The sequence below is a fragment of the Manis javanica genome, chromosome 17 (assembly GCF_040802235.1).
Source record: "Manis javanica isolate MJ-LG chromosome 17, MJ_LKY, whole genome shotgun sequence".
Taxonomy (NCBI): Eukaryota; Metazoa; Chordata; class Mammalia; order Pholidota; family Manidae; genus Manis; species Manis javanica.
Window position 1 is genome coordinate 13,141,198 of NC_133172.1, and position 14,232 is coordinate 13,155,429.

At 46.0% G+C, this 14,232-nt stretch overlaps 1 protein-coding gene and 1 non-coding gene across 2 annotated transcripts; one reads left to right on the plus strand and one right to left on the minus strand.

The window, feature by feature from the left end:
- The first annotated feature begins 647 nt into the window (after positions 1-647).
- On the plus strand, positions 648-13,436 carry BLVRB (biliverdin reductase B). Its single transcript, XM_037013958.2, has 5 exons — positions 648-844; positions 8,654-8,818; positions 8,952-9,041; positions 10,401-10,529; positions 13,188-13,436. Exons 1-5 carry the CDS (start codon positions 766-768, stop codon positions 13,343-13,345), a joined length of 621 nt encoding a protein of 206 aa, XP_036869853.1. The 5' UTR covers positions 648-765; the 3' UTR covers positions 13,346-13,436.
- LOC118971643 (U6 spliceosomal RNA) lies at positions 6,170-6,272 on the minus strand. The gene has a single exon (XR_005060158.1). It is a non-coding gene; the product is annotated as a U6 spliceosomal RNA (small nuclear RNA).
- Positions 13,437-14,232: the final 796 nt, after the last annotated feature.

Here is a 14,232-nt window from a genome sequence, read left to right on the forward strand (position 1 = left end):
CACAACTGTAACATGTACAGCCACACACTCAAATGGTGTCACAGTCACACAACCTTACTTGACACATGCAGTGTCATACTGTCACTAACAGTCGCACACTCCCATTTAACACATCACACGTGCCACACCTTATCGTTACACATTGACACAGTGTCACCACAAGGTCACACAGGAACAGCATCCATGCCACACAGTCTTACACTGTACACCGTGCTGCACACAGAGGGCACATGGTGTTACCCTCAATTATGCTCTCCCTTGGGGTTGCCTAGTCACACGGGGTCACACAGACACAGATTCGCAGTTATGAGGGTCATATTCACACACTCACACTGTCTTCCCTCACTTTCTCGCCCCAGCAGATTCGATTTGGCCCTCGGGTGTAGTGTGAGTCCCAGGTGGGTCCCAGGACCTGAGGAAGGGGGCGTGAGAGAAGAGTGGGCGTGTCCCTTCTTGGCCCGCCCCCTGAGAGGCGGGGCTGTGGGTCCATCCCCGTAGGCCGGTGGCGGGCGGAGGGGGCGGTGCTGGGCAGTAGGAGGAGGCCGGCTGACTCCTGCCCCGCCCACCGCAGTCTTTCCTGATGGAGGCGTGGCCTGTTTGGCCCCGTCCATAGGCTGACGGCAGGGCGCAGGCTGAGGCGTGGACCTCTGTGCTAGTCCCTCCCCTTCCCTCGAAGCTTGAGAAGGACTGAGAGGGCTACTGTACGCCTGTCGGTTCCCGCGCGTCGTGCCACTCCACGGCTTCGCTCCCCCACGACCCCGCAGCATGGACGTCAAGAAGATTGCCATCTTCGGCGCCACCGGGAGGACCGGGCTCACTACTCTGGCGCAGGCGGTGCAAGCAGGCATGAGCTGGGGCGGGCTGGGGATGTCACGGGGTGCACAGGCAGAGCATTAGGAAGGGGCATTCACGGGCCAGGGCCAGGCTACTTGGGGCCATCAGTGCCTTGATGTGTTGGGATAAAGCAGGTGGCCACCGGGGCACAAATGGGGACCGCTGTAAAATCCAATTTTATGTGAGGCCCAAGGAGTAGGAATTGGCCCTGGGAGACATGTGCTCTTAACTGCCTAAAGTCCACTGGCTCTTATCTTGGGCACCAAGGCTGGAAGTTGAAAAGGCTCAGGGACGGGTTTGCTGTGAGAACGTAAAGGAAAGAGGATCATGGAGATGTAGGTGAGGTCTTAGGGACACCAGTCCTGGAAAGTGAATGAGGGTTGAAAATTCTGAGTTGCCCCCGGAAAAAGGATAAGCATTTTGCTGTATCTTCTGCCCCCACCATCCAGACTTCACCAACCCCCAGTGAGGCCTGGGAGTTCCAGATATAGGGCCCCACCCCTTGGTGGCCTCAGTGATTATGAAGATACTGACTATCTGGGGGCTCCAAAAGGATGCAGGCTGCCAGGATCTTAACTTCTGCTGTCTCCTAGTTTAGTAACCCCCTGGAGGGGTTCTGCCCGAGTATTCCCCATTAGGCCCACTCTTCTCCCCCTCCCCAAAAAGACCTAATGAGGATCTTGACTTGTGGGGAGGGGAGAAACAAATTTGCTGCTTAGCATTTCTGGGGGAGGAAGAAGGAGGGAGAAGCTGAGAGGTGCTGAGTCACTGAGATTTGGATTTCCATGTTACTGCTTTTCCCTTAATCCAGAATTCCACAAACGCCACTCATTCACCCTGCTGGTTATAATTGAGACTGCACCCTGGGGAATTAAGAGTTGAGGCCTAATGGAGGCCTAGTCTTCTAGAACATCTGGGCTCTAGTTTCTTCAGACCCTCAATGAGCCTCTGAGCCTTGCTGTCCCCATCAGAAAAAGGAAGGGCTTAAATGAGCTAGGCTTTACGTACTTCAGTCGTTCTGCAGGACTGAGCCCTGACAGGCACCAAACTCTGATGTCAGCCTGCATTCAGACCCCAGCTCTGCCACTTTCCCACCTGTGTGATCAAAGTGCCTTGATTTATATGTACCTAGGTATCTGTAAAGTGGGGATAAAACTATTAGCTCTTGCAGTGTAGCACAGAGAAAACAAGCAGCGACTGTGGCATCTTACTGCACTGATGGACAGTGATTGCAATGCAATGGGGTATGGGAGGGGACTCGATAATATGGGTGAATGTAGTAACCATATTGTTTTTCATGTGAAACCTTCATAAGTGTTTATCAATGATACCTTAATAAAAAAAAATCCGGAAAAAACAAACTATAATCTCTTGCCCTTGGACTTCCATGATGATTAGATGAGATAATATGTGAGACAGGCTTAGAACTGTGTCCAGCACATAGTTGGTGCTGTGTCCAGCACTCCTTGGCTGAGTGAACTCAGATTATAGCTGTGTGATCCTGGCCCAGTTGACTTAAGATTGCCTTAGTTTCCCCACCCTCAAAACGGGCTACATATAAAATACCTACTTTGTAGGGTTGTTACAATCTGGTGCTTTTCAAAACAGGGGTCAGTGATTTCTAAAATATATTTAATTGGTCATGACTGTGTCAGAACATATTGATGCTGGGGTTCTTGTTCACAGAGTCAAAGAATGAACTTGGCAAACATTCAAAGTAGGAGAGCAAGTGAGAGGCTTTTATTTAGAGATAAAGTAAGAGGAAAGAGCTCCTGGATCATGCTGGGAGGGGACAAGAGAGCCCAGGGTGGTGTGTTTTCTAGGGGATTTTAGGTGGTTGAGAGACAAAGAGCTACGGATGCAGACCTGCTGGATGGTCCCAAAATGTTTTTTTTTGAAGAGATACCAAGTTTCTTATCAGTAGGTTATTCTTCAAAGTTAGCTTAACACAAGAAATTTATTGCTCTGGTTTTTTTCCCAGGATAGCTGCTTTTTGATCTAGGAACATATCAACTAAGACAGCCTGCCTTATTTCCAAGACAGGCTGAGTTATTGTTTGTTTGATTAAAATGCAATCTTAGCTTTAAGATAGAATTTTTCCTAAATAAGCTGCGCCTTTGAACAGGCTAAAGTAAATCTTACAATGGTATGTTCTAATTGACACAGTGAAACTTAGGCTATGCTGAGATACTTTTCTTTATCTGGAGAGTATTCAAACTTCTAGGCAAAGTTGCTCCTGGCTTTTTAGTTTTAACTAATCTCACTGAGGAATGCTTATATTCCTAGTCTGATATTTTTACTTTAGAGAATTAATGTGACTGGCTTTGATTAATTGTTTAACATGGAGTTTTGGTAAGGGTCTTTTTCCAGAGGCCTTCACCCTGCTTTGTCTAAACCCATGGTCCCTGTCTCATTATCACATGTTAAATATTAGTTTTATGAAACTTTTGTTTCCATTATTGTGTATATGGGTTTATATATAGGGTTAGCCTGTGAAATCTATTTTGTATTGAGGGTTGAGATAAAAAAAGCTTAAAAAGGAGCATGACTTTTGCAACTTTCACATACTTAGGAAAAAACTTTTATATATGTATATAATTACATATGTATATATAAATGTATTTATGCACCCTCATGTATAATTATATGGCATATATACATCTTATAAACACAGAGAGAAAGCAAATATGAGAATTTAGGTATTGCAACTTTTCTATAAGTCTGAATTTATTTCAAAATTAAAAATTGACAGAAAACTATAAAGGATTTGTGAAAAAAAAAGCTTGGAAATATAAATGCTCTTGTTTTCTGTAGAGGGTAAAGTCTGGGAATTCTAAAACTAACAGTAGTATGTGGTAGCCACTAGCCACATATGGCTATTAAATTTAAATGTGGCTATGTTAAAAATGTTGTGAAAAAAGAAAAAACATGTGTGGAAAGAGCTTGGCATAGAAAGCACTTGGCACAAAAGAGGATCTCAGTAAACATCACTAATCACCAATAATATAGCACTAATTGCGCTGGGCCTGTGTCAGAGCTCTCACTGTGCAAGAGAACATGTTTCTCCCCCAAAATACTCACAATTACTAGGGTCCATTTAACCAGTGGCAGTTAACCAATGCCCACATCCTAAAAGCCCCTGCTGCTTCCTCATGAGTGTGAGGGCAGCCCAGGTTTTGTGTCATTCCCTTATGAAAGGTGGTCACAGGATGGGGACGCTGGGGATTGTGATCCTCACTTTAGAGCGGAGACTGGGGTCCAATCAGGAAAGGTGTTTCCTGAGGTTCCTTAGCCAATAAGTGGAAGAGCTGGAGTTTGAACTCAGGTCTGTGGGGCAGTAAAACCTATGCTTTTGTGTTTATAAAAAGTCAGGGGGATGGTTGCAAGTGTGACAAGGTCCCTGGACCCAAAGGGCCATTGCCTTACTCCAGGTCAGTATAAGTAGGGCCATGACAGGAAGCACAAGTGACAGAGAGGCCTGGGGAAGAGGATAAAGGGTGTACTTCAGGCAGTGCAGACAGCAGTGCAAAGCCAGGGGGCAGGAGACAGCAGGACACATTTGAGGAACAGAAAGAAGTGCAGTGGGTAGACAGGGCAGAGGCCCCAGCACCGGTGGAGGGAGGAGAGGGCAGATCCTGAAGGGCCTTGAAGGCTGTCATGAGAAGTGTGGTTCTTTATTTCAGGGCACTGGGGCATCAGAGGAGGGATCTGAGCAGAGGGCAATTCAATATAACTGCAGATTCTACTCTTAGGAATTTACCCAAAGAAAACAAAATCTCTGATTTGAAAAGATATGTGCACCTTTATGTTTATCGCTACACTATTTACGATAGCCAAGATATGGAAGCAACCTAAGTGTCCATCAACAGATGAATGGGTAAAGAAGATGTGGTACATGTACACAATGGAATATTATTCAGCCATAAAAAGAAAAGAAGTCCTCCCATTTGCAACAACATGGATGGATCTAGAGGGTATTATATTTAGTGAAATAAGCCAGGCAGAGAAAGACAAATACCAAATGATTTCACTTATTAGTGGACTATAAAAACACAGCAAAACAGAAGGAACAAAAGAGCAGTAGACTTATAGACACTGAGAAGGGACCAGTGGTCACCAAGGGGGAGGGATTAGGGCGGGTCTAGGGGAGGGTGAAGGGGATAAAGGGAAATAATAATTCACAATCAATATAAATTGATCACAGGGATGGTAGTACAGCATGGAGAATATAGTCAATGATTCTATAACAACTTTCTAAGAAGTTGATAGATAATTACCGTACTAGAGGGGGTGAGGATTTGATAATATGGGCAACTGTTGAACCACCGTGTTGTATATTTGAAATCAACATAAGATTGTATATCAATGATACTTCAATGAAAAAAAAAGAATATCCATCTCAGTATACCTGAACCTAATAAAATGTTACATGCCAATTATATCTCAGTTTTTAAGAAACACTTGAAAAAACATTATCTCTTATGTGAATCTAGTGTTTTATAGCAATGTTTATACAAAATTGCGAGCCCTCTTTAACAGTTTATATATTAACCTTCTGGTATCACACAGTCCCAGCTAATATAGTTACTTTGAATAAAGGAAAGTGCACAAATAAACATATTTAAAGACACAAAAAATATACATGTAACTGCAGAAAGCTCTTATCTGGCTGCCATGTGGAATATGGATTGGAGGGGATGAGATGGGCCAGGAGCCCAGGGCTAGACAGGACAGGAAAAAAATGTAAGAAGATTGAAAGACATAGGAACAGTCACCACCCATACAGCACTCATTCCTGTGCCATGTACTCCCTAACCTTTCATTTGTGTGTGTTAGTTCTGCATTTGATATAACAGCTTGATTAAGATATAATTCATCCATTTAAAGTATACAATTTAGAAGTTTTTAGCATATTCGTAGAGCTGTGCAAACATCACCGCAATTAATTTAGAACATTTTCATCAGCCAAAAAGAAATCCCCAGTCACCCCCATCTTCCTGCTCAAGTAGTCATCCTCCAGCTTTAGGCAACCACACATCTACTTTCTGTCTGTGTGAATTTGTCTGTTCTGGACATTTCATAGAAGTGGAATCATACACTACATTTTTCTTTGTGACCGGCTTCTTTCCCTCAGCAAAAAACATTTGTTGGAAGTTCAGCCTTTGTAGCATGTATCAGACAGTCCACTCTTTTTATTACTGAATATTATTCCGCTTTATGGATGTGCCACATTTTATTGTTCCATTAAATTGATGGGCATTTGGGTCGTTGACATTTTTTTATGAATATATAATATATAATACCTCAATGAACACTCATGTGCAAGTTGATTTCTAAAAATATGGAATGCTTCACGAATTTGCGTGTAGTTACGTACAGGGGCCAGGCTAATCTCAGTGTTATTCCACTTTTAGTATATGTGCTGCTGAGGTGAGCACATGTGCACAAGTTCTTGTGTACATGTGTATTTTCATTTCTCTCAGGCATATACCTAGGAGTGGAATTGCTGAGTCATATGGTAACTCTATGTTTAACCTTTTGAGGAACTGCCAGACTGTTTTTCCAAAGCAGTTTTTTATCACTCAACATTCTCATCAGTGTATGAAAGGTCCAGTTTCCCCACATGTGCACCAACATTTGTCTGTCTTTTTGATTAGCCATCCTAGTGGGTGTGAAGTGGCATCTCATTATGGTTTTGATTTGCATTTCCCTGATGACTAATGATACTGAGTATTCTTTTCATGTGTTTATTAACCATTTGTATATCTTGGGAGAAATGTCTATTTGCATCATTTGCCCAGTTTTTAACTGGGTTATTTATGCTTTTATTAAAGAGTTGTAGGATGTTTTCATACATTCTAAATACAAGGCCCTTATTAGATGTATGATTTGCAAAAATTTCCTCCCATTCTGTGAATTGTCTTTACACTTTCTTGGTGGTTTCCTTGAGGCACAAAAGTTTTTGATTATGGTGAGGTCCAGTGTATCTGTTTTTTCTTTTGTTACTTATGCTTTTGGTGCCATAGCAAGGAAACCCTTGCCTAATCCAAAGTCACAAAGATTTATACCTATGTTTATGTTTTTTTTAAGATTGTCATAGTTTTAGCTCTTACATTTAGGTCTTGGATCACTTTGAGTTGATTCTCATATATGATGTGAGATAGGGATCTGGCTTCATTCTTTTACTTATGGATAGCCAGTTGTCCCCCTACCATTTGCTGAAAAGACTATTCTTTCCTCATTGAATTGTCTTGGCACCCTTGTTAAAACAACTGGCTACATTAGACTTTTAGGTTTATTATTTAACCCATAATAACCCCATAAAATAGAGACTATTATTAGTGTCACTATACAAATGAAGACCCTAGGCCCAGAAAGGTCACGTGACTTGCCGGTGTCATATGGCTAACTAGTGATAGTGCCAGAATTCAAAGCCTAGTTTACTTTCAGCACCAAACAAATTAATATATGTAAGGCACTTGGTACCTGGCATGTAGTGAGTGGTCCAAAAATATTTATCATTATCATCATCATTGCCTCAGAGTATACAAATCCCCCATCATTTGTTTTTACAACATATGATGACAGCTATCAAGGGAAATGGAACAATGTTACTGTTTTTCCTTTTCCTTTATCATTTTCAGAATAACGGATTCAGAGGATTACTCTGATAGCTGCCAATGACGACCAGTGAGGTTTCTTTCTTAGTATTACTATGAACTCAGAGGTTTTTATATCTTTGATGTGTTTCAACTTTTTGCTGTCAGTATCTTTTGGACAAATCAGATTGTCCCTGATTTGTCCAGTGAGAACCCCTTCAAGTGGCTCCTTAACATGGCCCCATTAGTCTTTAAGCACTGCCTTACCAACTGACAGTACAAGCTAGTCTAGGCTCATCTTGTCCTTTCCCTGCCCCAGCCCAGCCATCAGCCACTCCTCCAATGATAAGCTCTAGTTCATTTTGCACAAGAATGATGTTCAGAGGCTGTGTTAGTCAACCTGGGATATGACAAAATACCATACACGAGGTGGCTTAAACAACAGCCATTTATTTCTCTCAGTTCTGGAGCCTGGGAAGACCAAGATAAAAGTACCAGCAGAGTTGGTTTCTGGCGAGGGCCCTCTCCCTGGTTTGCAAGCGGCTACCTTCTGGCTGTGTCCTCACGTGGTGGATAGCGAGCAAGCTCTGGTCTCTCTTCCTTGTAACGACAATAATCCCATTATGGGGGCCCCACCTTCAAGACCTCTTCTAAAACTGATTACCTCCCAGAGGCCCCACCTCCAAATAGCACCACACTGGGGATTAGGGGCTCAGCATATGAATTGTGGGGACACGAACATTCATCCATAACAGAGACCACAATTGATCATTTGTTTTGATATCATCATTTGCAATACACCCAAACATTAACATCCTTTGCCATTGTTTGAAACAGAGGAAGAAATACGTTAGCTGTGAACTTTAAAATGTGTTTTCCTCGGACCGTGGATGGGGGGCAGGGACCAGTGTGGTGCCAGGCATTAACCTTTCAGCTGCTGGAGGGTAGAGAAGTCAGGTGGGGTTGGGGGTTGGGTGAGGAGGGCAGGGGAGAGGCATCAGTGCGGGTTGTTTATGAACCAACATAAAGGTATTGCCCTGTTTTAACAACCAGTTGGATATCAACCATGGTTATGCCTGCAAATATGTTTGAAAGCCATCACCCCAGTGTAGGGGGGCTGGGGAAGGATTTGGAGTTTGTGGCACCCTCCAGGACCCAGACCCCAGAAGTGCGAGCCCCCAAGCCCGTTGACTTGCCTCCCTGCCCCTCTTTTCTCACAGGTTATGAGGTGACAGTGCTGGTGCGGGATGCCTCCAAACTGCCCGTGGAGGGGCCCCAGGCAGCCCATGTGGTAGTGGGTGACGTTCTGAAGGCGGCTGATGTGGACAAGACCGTGGCTGGGCAGGATGCTGTCATCGTGCTCCTGGGCACTGGCAATGACCTCAGTACTGGGCCCCCCCTCTGCCCGCGGCCTCCCCCTGCGCCTCGACCCCCAGCGCCACCCCCGCCCCCGGCCCCACCCCTGCCGCCACCGCCACCGCCGCCTGCCAGTGACAGCTGCTCTCTGTCCTCTCTAAGGTCCTACCACAGTGATGTCCGAGGGCGCCCGGAACATTGTGGCAGCCATGAAGGCCCATGGGGTGGCCAAGGTCGTGGCCTGCACCTCGGGTGGGTGGTGGGGTAATAGGCATGGGGCTGAAGGGTGGGGCTTATGAACTGGACAGGCAGCCCAGGGGCTTCTACAAGGTGGCATTGGGGTTATTGTGTATTTATCGAGCACTGACGGTGTGCCTGAACCATGCTGGGTGATACCAGAGATTGAATGGTGACCAATGTAGCCCTAGGCCCCACTCATGGGTCTACCAGATGGGAGGGAAGTGGTAAATAGAACCATCATCAAACAATGACAGTCCAAAATAGTCAGGGCCAGGATGGAGAGGCACAGGCAGAGGGGTCAGGCCTGAGATGGGGGAAGCCTAGAGGACTGTGGAAGTCCAGAGAAGGCCTCTGACTCAGCCTGAGAAGGACTCAAAGAGAGTCTCCTAGAGGAAGTGACAGAGCCATGGATACAGACGGCTCTAGGGTCACCGAGCTCCCAATTTATGGGGAGATAGACAGACAGATGGTTGCCCTGAATAACCCAAAAGGAAGGGTGCCAACAGGTGTAACTTGAGCAGTTAATGCTAATAGCATTTACTGAGCACTTACTGTGTGCTGGGCACCATCTGAGTACCTCAGGGATGGATGCCACTCAATCCTCACAAAATACCTTGGAGTACTTGTACTCATGGTGGACGCAGCCGATGCTCAGTAAACCTGGCTGTTCTGCCATCTCCCTCGAGCTGAGGGAGCAGAGGCTCCGGGAGGCCCGTTGGCATACCAGAGTGCACGCAGCTCGGGCTGGCAGAGCTGGAGGGCCCAGGCTATCCGTCTCAGGTCTACACTCCTCATGTCTACCATTCACCACACCAGTTGCCACCTTGGGACGGGAAGTGAGATGAGGAAGGGCTGCATGGTGAGAGTCATGGGACTCCAAACAGAAGGATCAGTGTCAGCGAGGGCTACGAAGAGGGCCAAACTGAGGCAAGAGGAATGAAGGGGAGATTTGGGTGGTGAGGTCAGGGTGCAGATGGGGCCGGATCAGGTTCAGCCGTGTGGGCTCTGATGGGGAATTTGCTTGCACCCTGAGTGAGATGGAGCCACTCAGTTGGGTGAGCTCAGACCCCTCTGGCTGCAAATGGGGAACAGATCGTGGGTGGCAGGGGCAGGGAGATGAGGGAGAAGGCTACTGCCATGTCCAGGCAGGAGGTAACAGTGGACAGAATTGGGGGGGGGGCCACAAGCAGTCAGTTTTTATGTGGCTATGAGGGAAAGACAGGAAGCAGGGATAACTCCCAGGTTTCAGCCTGCAGCAACCGGAAGGCAGTGGTGAGCCCCTGAAGGGTTTTGTCCTGGCACAAGACACAGGCTGTGGGCCTGGCCATGCTGTCCTCAAGCCTTGGCTGACCCTGCCCTCTGTCCCCCCAGCTTTCCTGCTCTGGGACCCAGCCAAGGTGCCCCAACAGCTGCAGGATGTGACCGATGACCACATCCGGATGCACAAGGTGCTGCAGGAGTCGGGCCTGAAGTACGTGGCTGTGATGCCACCCCATATAGGTGAGTGGCGCTGAGACCCAGTGGCAGGGTCGCCATCAGCCTGCTCCCTCCAGTCCTCTTGGGAGATCTGCCAAGCCCTCCCTAGCCAGTCTAAATCTCCAAGCTTCCTTGTACACTTTCTATCCTCTTTTTCTGCTTGATTTTATCTCCTTTCTAACATACTTTAAAGTTGTCTCTGTTGAACAAACCACTCCAAATTTGCCAATGTAAATCCACCACCCTCATCTGTTCGGACCAGCTCCCTTGGTGTAGCGGGAGTGGTGAGTCTTGGGGGGCAGTCCTTGCTGAGGCTCCCATGTGGTTGGTTGCTCAGCGGCTGGGGTTGGAGTCATGAAGAAGACTTCCTCACGGATGACTGGCGGTTGATGCAGACTGTCGCTGGCAGGCACACCTGCATGGTGTCCCCCTTAGTGTCACATATGTCAGGGCTGCTTCCCCTGCATTCTGTTCCTTAGAAGTGAATTACAGGGCTGGCGCATAGTCAAGGGAGAAGGACTCCTACTTCACCACACACATCATATCATTTCTTTCTTTATCTTATTTCCCGTGTGTCCCCCTCACTAGACTGTCAACTCTTTGAAGCCACAGATTTTGTCTTTTGATCATAGCTTTGTTCCCAGTGCCTACAGCAGGGCTTAGTATGTAGCAGATGCTCAGTAAATACTTACCAGGTGAACTAATGCAGGGACTCACACCTCACGGTGGTATTGTGGAGCAAACCAGTAAAACTACACCAAGCCCTCTTTCCCTCTCCCAGTCTGGAATCCACATTGAGAGAGACATAGAGTCAGACAAAGGGAGAGGTGCATTCATCCAGCAAATGTGTCTTGCATATGAAGTATGCACCTGGCCACCATTACAAGTCAGGTAAAATAGTCTCTGCCCTCATGAGGCTTACGTTTCTAGCAGGACAGACAAACGAATGATCACTCTTGCTGTTGGGTAATTCTATGGTGAATGACGAAAAGGTAAAGCACGGGGATAGGAGCTAAGTGCTGTTTATGTAGCATAGACTCTTTAAGGAGGTGGCTTGGTGCCTGAGGGAGTCACGTGAATGTCTGGGTGTGACAGCTGCTTCTGTCTTCTTCATGCCTGCCTGCCCACTGGGCAGTTCTGCTTTGCCCTCTGCCTTCTGGGGCTCCTGACGAGATGAGGCCCACACACATTATAGAGGTTCACATAAGATTAGTTCAGGAACCTCCTGGAACCTGAACGCTAAGCTTTGAATCAGTGGTGAAACCACATGGTGGAGAAGCTGGGTGAAAAATCCAACCCCAGCGCTGGGTGGGCTTCAGGCATGTGGTCTCTGAGCCACAGTTTCCTTATCTCGAAACAGGGCTCATAATACTACATCTTGAAGTGAAGCTCCAGGTTGAAAGTGAAACCCAGAGAGATCATGCTTAAAAATTGTTTAACACTGACTACTCTTTCTCAGTTTTTCTTTTTTTGTATGTGTGTAAAAACTTTGAAACCTCCAGAAAAGCTGAAAAAATTAAAAGTTAATGAAGACTCATGAACCCTTCATCTAGGTTCAATTGTTAACATTAGCTTTGCTGTTTGCTTTATCTAGCTATCATCTATGCATGCATCTAATATTATATTATATAAAATTTTTAAAAATGTACATATATATATAGTATTTGCTGAACCATTTTAGAGTAAGTTTCAGCATCATCACACTTCACTCCCAGAAATTCAGTAGGCATTTCCCAAGAAGAAAAATATCTGGGCATGAACCACATTACCATTATTGCACCAAGGGAATTGACATTAACTTCATCACATCATTCAGTATCCACTCCATATTCAGATTTCCCCAATTATCAAAAAATATCTTTCCATCTCCCCCTTCCCCCAAAATCAGGATCCAATCAAAGATCAAGTGTTGTGTTTAGTCACCATGTCACCTTTAACCTGGAACAATCCTCCATATCTTTTTTTTTTTTAATGTTTCCCATAACATTAACCAGGCCATATGTCTGTTGAAATATCTCACGTTCTGGATTTCTCTGGTTGTTTTTTCACAGACTCAGATTAAACATTTTGGGCAGGAATGCCACATGGATGAGGTGTGTGTTTCTTACTGCACCTGATTCCAGGTTGTCCCTGCATTTGATCCCTAAGTTAAGTTGGTCACTGTAAGACATTATTTTTGTCATAATGGAGCCACTAGATGCCCTCATAACAGCTACATGACACCTCCAGACCCAGAGGAGGTCTAGCTTTTGCCGCTGGCAAGTGATCCTTTGCAAGTGACTTCCTCTGCCGAGTCTCATTTTGCCCTTTTGTAAAATAAAGTTAATAATAGTTCTAGCTTATTCTTTATTTTTCTCCATCTAACATATTGCTATCGTAATCGTTGCCTTTTCCTGGTGAATATCTACACGCTAAAGGCAGGGATTCTTGTCTACTTTTGTCCCTTGCTGGGTGTCCAGCACCTGACATATAATAGGTCATCAATACAGATTTGTCAAATGAATGAAGTAGAGGGTATAGATGAGCACCCTGCACATGGGAAGGGTTTCATACATTGCTGGCTCTTAGACCATCTGGGCTGGGCACCCTATGGACACACCTGGGGCAGTCATTGGAGTGGTCATGTGTTGGGGGAGAGAAGGGACATATGCTTCATCAGGCTCCTCTGTCTTTACTTCGCAGGAGACCAGCCACTGACTGGGGCCTACTCAGTGACCCTGGATGGACGAGGTCCCTCAAGGGTCATTTCCAAACATGACCTGGGCCACTTCATGCTGCATTGCCTCACCACTGATAAGTATGATGGTCACAACACCTATCCCTCCCACCAATATGAATAGGGCTCTGGCAGAGGACGGCATCCTGGGAAATGGAGAACAAAGGAAGAGAGCAATAAATCTTGCGCCAAGAGCTTCATATTATTCTAGAAGACCCAACTCTGTGACTCTGCTTCTCTCTGGCTTTGTCTGGGTGTCTCAGTGTCTCCGTCTGCCTCTTTGTAAGATGTTCTGGGTATTTGCTCATTCATTTCCTCACCTGGCCCTGTGCCTGGGTCCCAGCGGTGGGGACCTTGCCTTCTCAGATCTCACAGTCCAGTGGGGAAGACAGCCCAGCCTCTCACAGTGACAATGCAGAGTGGCCAGGGCTCTGAAGGAGGAAACACAGGGGGCCGGGGGAACTCAGAGCAGGTACCTGATTCAGCTCGAGGAGCAGACAAGGTTCTGTGGAAGAGGGGACATCCCACCTGAAACCTGGTTTGGTAAGAATGAGCTGGGAGAAGGTTCTAAGGCATGATGGAATTGTGGACAGAAGGAACCATATTAGCAAAGGCTAAGAGGCTGGAGAACACATGGCCCCGTTGAAGCACCAAAATCCATCCCCTACAGTTAATAATACTTTGCTTGGAGGTGAGGAGTTGTTAGCCCCAAGAAGCTATTCCAGAGAAGCTAAATTGTTCAGTCATTGTAAAAAGTTTGAGCATTACTCTGAGGTTTTATGCAAGGAGTGGAGTAAGGGAGAGGTGCGGAGAGGCACAGTCAGGTTTGTGTTTTCTAAAACTTCCCTTGGCTACTGTGTGAAAGCGGGTCAGAGATGGGCAAGAATGGAGGATGGAGCGCAGAGAACCAAGGCAGAGGCCTTGAGAAGAAGAGAGGTTGGATGTGAGCTTCAGTGGACAAGTCCATGAGGGAGGAAGCATCCAGGGAGAAGCATAGGGCTACAACCTGGG

Bases quoted from the DNA above. Each gene is read 5' to 3' on its own strand.
- BLVRB (XM_037013958.2), top strand. From the start codon at position 766: ATGGACGTCAAGAAGATTGCCATCTTCGGCGCCACCGGGAGGACCGGG. The intron at 8,819-8,951 runs GTACTGGGCCCC...GTCCTCTCTAAG, and splicing joins GGGCACTGGCAATGACCTCA to GTCCTACCACAGTGATGTCC. The intron at 10,530-13,187 runs GTGAGTGGCGCT...TTTACTTCGCAG, and splicing joins TGTGATGCCACCCCATATAG to GAGACCAGCCACTGACTGGG.